The 11,532-nt window shown below is 37.5% G+C and overlaps 1 protein-coding gene across 1 annotated transcript; it reads left to right on the top strand.

Annotated features, from left to right (window-relative positions):
• The first annotated feature begins 7,641 nt into the window (after positions 1–7,641).
• Positions 7,642–11,237, top strand: il21 (interleukin 21). Its single transcript, XM_085788693.1, has 6 exons — positions 7,642–8,221; positions 8,316–8,357; positions 10,159–10,272; positions 10,387–10,425; positions 10,535–10,615; positions 10,782–11,237. Exons 1-6 carry the CDS (start codon positions 8,078–8,080, stop codon positions 10,806–10,808), a joined length of 447 nt encoding a protein of 148 aa, XP_085644819.1. The 5' UTR covers positions 7,642–8,077; the 3' UTR covers positions 10,809–11,237.
• Positions 11,238–11,532: the final 295 nt, after the last annotated feature.

Raw genomic sequence — 11,532 nt, 5'->3', positions numbered from 1 at the left:
TATGTCTGTATGTCCGCTTTAACTATCATTTTCAGTTTGCACCAAATTAAAGAGCCAGAATATGGAAATTCCTATGGATTTCTTTCTTTTTGTAACAGATGATATAATGTGCACAATGATACATAAAGGTGTAGATGAGGCAAATCAAAAGGCCAGTATTTCAGAAGTTTATTTTATGTCGCCTCCCTATGACTCAAATCCAGCCACCTTTCTCAGAGTTCAAAGTAGACACCGCACACCAGGTGAGAGCTGAAATTATGTACTGAAATTCATTTTGAGTGGACACATATGATTAGAAACTGGCACCTGATAGCCTGGGAGAATATCTTAATCTGAAACTATGCCTAGCTGTGCCAGCTCCTTTAGTGTTTTACAGCTGCCCCCATGACGCAACATGCGGCAAACATATGTTTTCGATAGGTTTCAGTTGCTCAAAGGTGTGAAAATCCCCCCACAGTTGTTGTGCTCCATTTTCAGATGTTGCTACCTCAAAGATTTACACAAAAAAATAGCATTAACACAACTGATGACTTAAGTAGAGGGTGTTTTAGATGACTGCTAGTCATTTTAGAAGAGTAGGTGTTGTTCAAACTGTGGATGTCTGAGTTTTAGAACAAAACTTTCCAATTGGAAGTTGAGTGTTTTTTTTTTGTTTTGTTTTCGTGGCCTTTAATATGTTCACAGCCCCTCAGCTGAGTGTTATTCCCCTACTGTTGTGGTTAAAGAGCACTCACATCACACCGTCTGTTCACTACTCCCACTGCTCCGCTGCGCTTTTTTCTTTTCCCATAAAACGATCAATTTCCAAAACAACCAAGTGTAGCCGCTGCTGGTAAAAACATGATTATATTATTAACCCTTAAAAGGTCAAGAATGTGTCACCAACTGGTAGACAGCCTATTTTCTCAAGCCCCTAATGAATAAGACGCGTTGAGGACAAACTAATAACCGTCATTGTGTCTAGAAGAAGCAGGAGTGAGAGTGGCTGCATCAGTGGTATGTTTGCTTTTTAATTTCAGCCTTATTTGTTAAGAAGTATTTATAAAAACATTCAGGAGCAGCTGTTGAAATGTTTACGCAGCTTTTTAAAAAAAAAAGATATACAGTAGATGCCAGTGTTTCTGAGGTCAGTATTATATTTAAATGTACCTGCAGATACATTTGACTGCTTGTTTTGTTTGACACATGATAACCACAAACCACTTAGCATGCTTTTGTTAGCCTCTTCGTTTTATTCAATCTGTGAAAACAATGCATAGGAAACTTGGCGTCCCGACTCTGTAGTGTAAGTGACGCAGACAGAACAAGATCATATCTGATGTCTTCTCTAATCCTAGTCCTCGTGTTTTTTCTCTTTTGTTTTGTTTTTTCTTTGATGCGGATGTACCTGAGCCATTTACAGTTTATGTGTCTCACTTGTTGACAACCAGCTCAATTGGGGGGGAAATCTGTTTCCAGTCTTTGGCCAATCACCTTTCAAGATTTAACCGGATCAGGTGTGCATAAATATGGAAAGGAAACCAAAAAAAAAAAAGTTTGGTCAACAGTATTGTCATGCATCACCTCTGCACCTGAGGTAATAAACATCCTCTCTGGTTTTATTACTACAGATATTACGTGTAAAGGACGGGGGTTGGGGGGGTGGGATAACATTTATATAAAACTTTTCCAGTAACTGATAGTGGGCTGATTTATCCATCACGTTGTATTAAAATGGATGATGTCAGGAGGACACTCTGAGCTCCTTGTTCAGTAGCTTCCCCATTGTTAATAAAAAAGAATGATTATGAATTTCACAGTATGTGGATGTGAAATCTCATCTCTCATCTCAAAGTCTCTGCAAAATAAGTCAAAACAGCTCTGTGTGCTGTTTTGGCTCAGTTTTCAGGTTTAGCTTCAGTGACATTATCATTATTATTGAAATGCATTTCTATTATTTAACTCAGTTAATTTGAGGTGACAACAATTTAAATGGTCAATACTCAGTCTGAGAAAACTACTGTACGGTGTGTTTCAACAGGACTGAGATCAGTCAGCAACTACAGATCTAGCCGACGTCTGCTTTCACTTGATGTTACATACAGCCGTACATTACATTGTTAACTGAATAATTAACAGTTATTACAAATTTGTTTTCAGATTGTATTCAAATATAGATTTTTTAAAACTTTGTCTGATGAACCCCCCAAAAAAAAGAAAAAAGAAAAAAATGGAGGGCACTAATGCAAGATCAATCAATTCACAGATCTTTGGAATTTCAAAAACTTTAAGAAAATGTCACGATTGCAAGTTCAAGTCTCTTTTTTTGGTGCATGTATGTGAACCTCATTAACTCGTGCAATAAGCAAAACCTTTACACTCGTGTTTAGATAAAGAAAAAGAAACTGTGGGTGTGATCACACATTCAGACTAGAAACTAAACACAGGCCTTATTTTTTCAGAGAGGTTTTATCGATGGCCGACAGAAAGTTGAGATAAGATCACTTCAGCACTTTTTTTTTTAATTGTCGACTGTGCAGATTCCGATTCATGTTGAATATTCAGGAAAAACAAAATGGCTGGAAAAACTCTTAACAGTCAGGCCTGTTGAGATCAAAGCATCATCTAAATATAAAATCACATCCAAACAACAGCTTTAAACTCAACTCTACTGCACACTAGCAGTTTGCCAAACTTTATATTATTTAGTTGAGTTTGGGAATGATCAACTTAACTCAACTATTTTGGATTCAGTAACAATGACCGTGAAAAATCTGTCGTCATAATCAAGCTGTGTCATCCCTGCTGTGGTGTCGGCGACGAGGACCAAAACAGGCGATCCCCCACCCACACGCATCTCTGTACTCTTCCTGTAAACTTACGGTAATATCATGCACACTCACTTTTCTCAGCCACTGAAAATAACCTTCACTTAAGGTTGTCGACTCTAAAAATGGTTGTAAAATACCAATGAATTGCATATTTACTCAAATGCAGTAAAATCGGTTTTGAAAATGAGCTAAAATCTGCAATATTTCAGTTTGTGGATTTGTTGCATGCAAACACTTCCGTGCGCCCACTCGCCACGCAACCCGGAAATGCGAACAGTTCACTAAGGGGAGACCGCAGTGTAGGAAATCACACTACAGCAAGTGGGAGTGAAGGGAACTACATCAATAAGATGAATTAAACTGGCCTCATAGTTTTAAATACTGACACTTAACTGATGGTGTTTGATGGTGAGATTTTGACCATGTGTTTCTGACTTTCGCTAAAGCTTCCACAAACATAGATAAAAGAAAGGAGGCTGATATTTCTCTTCAGTCACCCACCCACAACAGCATAAATAAAAACTTCACAGCAACCCTGCATATAGCCGTGTGTGTGTGTGTGTGTGTGTTTATGGGGGTTTAAAGCTGTGGGAAGAAACAGTAAACAAGAAAATGAAAAAACAAAACAAGAATGACATCATTACAGTGTGACCAAGTGACAAGATCTAGTCAAAACAAAAACAAAATTATGATATGGATGAGCAACAACTGTGGCCGAGACGTGTGCCGATAGTGGAGGTTACGTAATACTGAGATACAGTAAGAGTGGAAAACCAAACAACGCTCACATTAAATATAACGTAGCACTGTCCTCAGAGAGAAAATATATTGCTCCTTTATCATTCTGTGGTGTTGAAAATATAAAAGTCATAAAGAAATTAAAGCATTAGAGTATCAGATAACTCACACCAATAATGTCCTTTTTTAAAAATCCTCATAGCCCCTCTGTTATTTATAATCAGCATCATGATCTGATGTGTTCCTAACTTTAAATGTATATAAAACCTTCTTTTCTTTTACCTTTTTTCCCCTCCTTGCATTTAAACGCCGCAATCTCACTGCACATTTTGCTTTACTTCATAATTTAATGATTCAATTAACATAGGGAGAAGGGGTGGGATTTAATAAGCTTTGGCTTCTTCCCACTCCTTTTGAACATAAATAAGTGTTAAGTCTTGTTGTTTCATTTTGTGTTGTTGTGTCTTGTATTTATTGCCGTTTGTTTGTTTGTTTTAATTCTGTTCTTTTATTCTGTGTTCAAATAAACTTTCATTCATTCATTCATTCAATGACATTTTATTGGGAACACAATACACCAGTGCTAGAGAAAGTTTTTCTTGAAGGTTGTAATGTTCATTTTGTGTTGAACTGTGTCAATTATTTGTTGACGTGTGACCACTTTGGCACCATTTTGACACCTGCAGTTTGTGGTATTATTGTTAAACTGCACTGCATTATGTCGAGTCAACCAATGTCACTATGATTTTGTCCACCCCCTTCAAAATCAATCAAAATGGCAGAAATACATCTTTTAGTAATGCGATACATGCAAAAAGCAACTCTTTAACACCGTCTCAACAAAAACAGAACATTATAAACTTCATGCTTCATCACAAGACTGTTGTATTAGACCGCAATAGTTTTAGCAAATGCTGTAGCCAATAAAATGACAACTAAGTGTTGAATATAGAATATACTGTATATTTGACATGGCAATGGTTCCTTTTAAGAAACCGAGCCACTCAAACTCTGGATTTGTCAGAACTTTTCTGATGCACTCCAAACAGGCTCAAGCTGAAGATTTCTATTCCCTCCTTCACTATTTTCTAATGCACTGCTTCTGCACATTTAACAGAAAAAAAAGAAATAACTATTTGCACACAACTGGAAGTGGAAATGCCTCCCAAACTAAAAAGAAACAATTCCAACCATTTCTTTTGTTCAACTTGCAGCTGACCTCCATGTGTCAACTTTCTCCTGTGAGCAGCTTCACTTCCAGCGACACCTCTGACATTCTGCGTTTAACACTTCGGCTGACCACAAACAGCTATTCACCGAGTGACACGCTGTCAGCCCTGACCGAGAGTTTTAGTCACCGCCGAAAATAAGTCAGTGCTGCAGAATTTAGTGGAAAAAAGCTCAAGATGAGACGTTTGTGACGACTGCATTTCTCCACCAAAGAACTTTCTTTCTTTTCTTTTTTTCAGTGACTGTTGGAGGACAGAGTTGATCAGATTGTGGTCACGATTATAAACTGATTCCACTGCCTCTTACAAATCATTACTAATGACTGACAAATGGCTAAAATAAAAAAGCTAATGAAGGTGGGTCAGATACATTTTGCCTCTATTTTTCTTTTAAAACTCAAAATTGTTTAATGCATTTGTAAGTTAAAATTCAACCATTAAAAATGCATTTGTTTCCATTTATAAATCCCTTACAGTGGCCTCATCAAAAAGCAGCACAAAAACACTTAATAAAATAGAATAAATCTGTGATTGTGATGGACATAAATAAAAATTAAGCAGAAATAAATGTTCACCTCTTTTTTTTTATCACCTTAAACCTATTTTACCTTTATCTTCTCCTGCACTGTGTCAGTGCCAAGTTGCTGTGTTTGTCGTTATGCATCTTCTGTGGCTTCATGTGGTTGGAGAATGTCATGTTTCTCACTGCATGAATTTTCACTTTGAGACATGTGCTCATTATGACAAAGCTGCTTAGTAAGACTTTTCTGCTGACACACACACACACCCACACCCACATCACAGGTGGGTTACAGGGGGTTCCTTATAGGCAGCTACTGGAGGAAAATTCTTCTGAATTTGTAGATCTACCTGAGGACACATTTTCCCTTCCATGTGTGCATTACGCCAACAAAAAAAGGGACTCCTGATAAGAGAGGAGAGTCTCAGGGTGATGCACCTCTCAGACCAGTCGGAGCCCCCACCCACTTTTTCCCTTACGCTGACAGAGAGAGAGAACAGACGAGAGGGGTTTTCTCTTTCACTCTCACTTCCTCCTCTCTGGTTGCAGAAAACTGATGTAAAGATTGTGCGTGGAGAGAACTCCACCATGATAGACAGACGCAGCCCGGTGGACACATTGACTAACAATTACGATGCCTCCTGAATTTCCAGTGTGTAATGCTTAATGCACACCGGAGCAGATGACCATTTCCTCATCAATTTCCATTTTGTAATTCTCTGTTAGTGATTAAACACTGGTGATGTAATCTCAGGTCATGAAAGCCTCTGATGTGCTGCTCTGCTGGAAACTGTGTACTGTGCTGTAGTTTACATACATAGTAAGAGTAATGCAATTTAAATACATTTCTCCTAATGTGGATATATGGCAGGGTTGTGCATCAGAAACACATTTCATGCAAAGATGTTATGCTTAATGAGCATTGAAGGCCGATGCTTTGACTTGTGATTTGCAAAATACTAAATACTAACTCTAATTGGAAAACTGTAAAGAATTACAATTATGATTTGAGTTGTGGAGGAGGAATGTCCGAGAGTCTCTACTGGTCACCCCTCCAACTTTAAAAAGGGAACTACGGTATGCAATTGTGGTCGATTTTCTGCTGTTTCGCTAACCCTCATCCCAGTCATGTGCATTTGTTTTCAACGAGGTTGGCGAGAAAGCAATCCATAGAGCAGTAGATAACATATATATTATTATATTTGTGTAGTCGTATCTGTCATAAACAAGAGATTAGGGGTTGCGGGGCCATTTGTGACGCGGTGCTGCAGAGACCAGAGCTGGGACACCCAGTCCGAGGCACTGATCTTGCAAGATTGTTTTTTCGGCCAAGAGACGCTATAGGTGGAAGGCAGAGAGCCTTCATTCTCCCTGGAACAAGTTACAAGTTATTAATTTAAACCTCACAATTCCAAAACTGTTTAATTAATGTAAAAATGTAACAGAGTTCCTCTTTAAACATGCAATTATGGACGGGTTTAACCCTCTTGTGTGGTACTATTTTATGGTGTCCCCCAATTTGAAACCCTCTTACTAATTATATACTGTATGCTACATCTAGACTAGAGCATCTACATGACCCCAATCCTTGCAGCCTTTACTGATGTCTTGTGTGAGTTTTAGCATTGATTTTAAGATTTTACTGCTTATAAGAGCTTTAAATTGTCTTTTTAAAATACATTTTATATTATTTTATTGGGGTCTGGGCTTCATGGCTGAGGAGATCCCTGCTGGGTGATGGGTCAGGCAGACCCACCTTATTCTTAGTTGAGGGTATTGGGTGTTGACATCTGGTTATTTCTTCTAGTCTGTATCTGACGATATCTGAAGTCCTTGGTATTTTAAATGCAAGTTTTATTTCTAGAGCACTTTGTAACTTTAATTTTAAAAATGTGACATGAGTATTAAGAAATGTAAAGAGTATGAGGATATGAAGTATAAACTCAGCTAAATGACAACTATTGTGCCAACTAGTTTGAACTGGACAATTTCCTTAGTAAAATACTGTAACATGTCACATAACTGCAGCGTCGAAACTCTGAATTAGGCTTCGGGCATGTGTTCCAAGTCAAATGACATTGCATGGTATTTCAATGCATATCTAATAAGATTGCAGTATCAGCAGCCCCATTTATTATCCACAGAAGTGCCCTTCATGACTTTCATGTGACCACAGTTCCACGGCATTTCCCAATTGTGCTCGAATGAAACTTGACAAAGTGATCATTTAGACGGCATCGGCCTATCGTGGATAGGCCCTACACCGAGAAAACCATTTTCTCACTTCTTCTTTTCATTCAGCATTAATACTGTTACTAAATACTAAATAATGTTTCCTGTTGTTGCCATGTAGTGCAGCCATGTAGTGTTTGTGTAGGCGGCCGTCCTGCGGTGAATACATTCAGGTTGTCAATACCACACCTACATAGGCTACCTATGACATGGTATAGCTGTGGCTCCATGATTCAAAGTGAAAATGGGAAGTGCCGTCTCCCTGTAGTTTCCTGTCGGCTGCACTCAACAAGTTTACATTCACACACACTACGGGCCCCACGCACGCTTGACGACACTCTCGTATCACGTAGTGGTGATTGCCAGTGGAAAAGAAAAAGTCATTACTCACACACCAGTTTCTGCAGCTTTCCAACTCTCTCGAAGTGGTTTTCCTGTGTCCTCAGGGATACATATAAAAAGGTAAGCAACACAACCATCTACATTTCCAGTAAAACCTTCGAATAGCAACTTCTGGTGACCTGGTGCCTGCTGCTCACACTGAGAATATGAAGCTGGTTATTCTTTGCCTTTTTGCAGTCTGCTGCTACACCATGGCCAACACAACACCAAAAGCGCTTAACAAAGACGACCAGAGGAGAAAACTAAAGGAGACTCTGAATCAGTTGATTGAAATGAAAGAAACCCACGAGGTAGGTTCATTTATATTGACTTTTTCACAACCTTTCCAGAGTGCGGCCATAGTATTTATCACTAAACGCAACATTCTTGCTTTGTCTCATGCAGCACAAAGATATGATGCTGAACAGTCCACCAGAGAATATTGAGGTAAGCAAATCTGATTTGCATTCAAAATAATGGTGACAGTATGGTCACCTTCACATTTAATATTTGTGGTTGCTTAGTCATTGTTGTACTTGTTGTATTTACTGATTGTCATGTGTCGGCTACTGTAGGAGTACATCAAATGATGTGTGAAATCACAAAGGGCATATGTAATCAGGGGGCGCATCAACGGGTGACAATTACGCTTAACTGCACTTCTAAAAAATAATAAATAGATCATAGCTCATCTAAAATCAATCAAAAAATTAAATATATTTTGATATATTTTATATTTCATCTTGTGATTCCAGTATAATGCACAGTGCAGGCAAGTTGGACTTTCATAAGCAGTGTAAAGTTGGCAAAGTTAAACTTAATTAAATCTGACAGTTTATAATTGAAACGATGAGCATTTATTTGAAAATAGTAAAGTACTCTTTGCATGTGATGCAGCAAACAGGGAATATAAAAGTAACCAAGTATTGCTGAAGTATTTGACAGTTTCAAGAAATATATAAAAAAACATACAATTTAAATAGGATTACCAAGAGCAAACCACCACCATAGAACTATACACCATACACCACGTTTAGTTGTAAGAGAATTTCTATAAATCTAGAAAAACCTGTAATCAATTAGATTTCACTTTTAGCTTTAGTGCCAAACTGAACTTGGAGTTTAGCATAATCAGTCCTTGTCGAAAACAAACACTTTATTTTGCAATGATATGCAATTAATTTGTGATAATGTGATTATATGCACTTACTTAAAGTGAATGCCTATGAAGGTCAACTGCATTACTTGTAAATTCAGAGCAGCCTTTTTTCTTGTCAGGCTCACAGTCCTCTGTGAGTCAACTCAAGAGTTTGCTCAGTGTATTTTCTCATAGCTTCCGTTGCACTCAGGTGAAATGTGATGAGTAATCAAGCAGAGAGCAGACAAAACCATGACACTTCCTCACAACCGCTACATGTTTTCTTGCATGCTAGAAAAAGTATGACTCAATCTCTTGTTGTAAAAACTGTCAGGTTACTGTTTATCTTAATGACAATGATTCCTGTGTGGGTGTGTAGTCACTATTTTATAAAAAAAACAAAAGCTTGATATCAAGAAGGAAAATCATAACACGAGTGAGAAACAATTTGTGACTGACAATAAAAAAAAGAAAAAAAATTCCCACTCATAGGGAACTTCAAAATACACAGATCAAAAGGTAAAGTCATTCGTTCCTATTGTTCCTGTTGCCTTTTCATTTAGCAGAAACATGAACCTGTTTCCTCAAGGAGATGAAAGATTTGACCCTGGTTTTTTCGGGGGAGTCACACGTTGCAGTGCAAGTAACTAAACAGAAACCAACTTGGAAAAAATATGTCTAAACAAATCAAAATCTTCATTATAATTCAAAGACACACAAAGCATTTTGGGAACAGAAACTTGACTTTAAAATAGTGGAAACTTGTTTGAGTTTCAGTTTAGGTAAAAGTTTTGTGCATGTATCTGCTTGGAAAGTTTACTGCGATGATGATGATGATGCGATGAAACCAAAAACGTCTTTCTTGGAAATCTTTTTTGATTGTTTTTCCTATAATTAATGATATAAATAATTATTAACTCCAAAAAATCCAAAAACAAACAAATGTGGCAGGCTGTTTGTGAACTGGATTTATGGTTGAAATAAAAAAAAAAGTTTCCAGTTTTCTGTCGAACAACAAGAACAACATCGTGTAGTGTTTTGTGTTGTTTAGATATACTGTACACGTTTTATTCACAAATAGTTCTCTTTTTCCTTCTTGTGTCATAACAGGACTGCTGCTGTGTGTCAGCTCTGGAGTGCTTTCGGGCGAACCTGCAGGTGCATTTCGACATGACAGACAAAAAACAGAAGAAACTTCACAAGAGCCTTAGGAGCCAATACACTGTGAGTAAACTGCTGGGGATGTAAATCCATCTCAAAAAGTGTTCCTCAACAACAATGTCTTAAGGTTGAAGTGTATGGTGTTTCTAAAAACGTGTTTTCTTTGACCCATTTCAGGTGCAAGGTCTGGACTTCTGTAATTCAGGAAATAATTTGGTAAGAGGAAATTTTGTCCAAGTGTTTTCCAAATGATCGTTTGTTGCTATTTTCAGTCAAAAAGCTCACAGTACATGGCATAACACTATTTTATCCTGTTTTCTTTCAGACCACATGCCAAGCCTGCGACTTACATCCCAAAGTAAATGCCCAGGAATTTTTCAAGCGGCTGGAGGCTCTTATTCAACGGGTAAGAGATTTTTTTTTCTTTTCTATTATTATATTTCATAAACACATGATAAATACTAAAATATTCTGTTTTTGTTGAGCTTATCCTAGCACAACATTATCATAAATGTGATGAAATGAGTGTATGCAACAAGTACAATTAATCAATTGTGTTTTTCTTTCTTCAGGGCATAAGCAAACTGACCATGGACTAAGAAGAAAGATGTAGCTGCGACCAAGGAATGAATGTAGAGAGGACACTAAGCTGAGAAGCTGCCAACCGTGGCGATGTCTATATTTTTTCTAGCCTTTTTAAATATTTAACTTATTTAATATTTATTTACAAAGTGGTGGTGAACTCACTGAAGCTATGAAGAATGTATTTTCAGGAGAGCTGCTTTGCCGCCACCCAGTGGACTTGGCAGTTTTTTTTCTCTCTCTTTTGCACTCAGAGTGAAAGTTAATTTATTTATATGGCGTAGTTCTTAAAGAATATTAAGTATGTAAAGACATTTATACCATGTATGATGTGCCTTAGTACAGCAATCATTTTGTTCAAACGATTGTACAATTATTTCCAATTAAAATCCAACCAAAACTGAGTTTTTGCTTTGCTTGGTTCATTTGTCAGATGTTTCCAAAAGCAACCAGCAGAGCACTGGAGTTTGTCTTTTTGGCTCAAGGTGGTGGATCATCATACAATTAATCTTTCTTAAATCTATGTATGTGCACCCTACCTACTGAAGAACTGCTGCTTTCTAAATGACTTTAATTTCACAAACTTTTTTTCTGGGAGTAAACGTGTGTGACAAACTATTAATATGTTACTTCTCCTTCTCCATGAACATGAAACAGTTATTAACATTTACATGAAAAGTCAGACTAGAGGTGGAGATTTAGCCACACAGTCTGTCAACTAGAGCTTGTGCAAAGACGAAA

This window comes from Trachurus japonicus, chromosome 10 (assembly GCF_045865225.1).
Source record: "Trachurus japonicus isolate A0001 chromosome 10, Traja_1.0".
Classification (NCBI taxonomy): Eukaryota; Metazoa; Chordata; class Actinopteri; order Carangiformes; family Carangidae; genus Trachurus; species Trachurus japonicus.
Note: the sequence above shows the minus strand (reverse complement) of the source record. Positions and strands in the feature narration are given on the sequence as shown.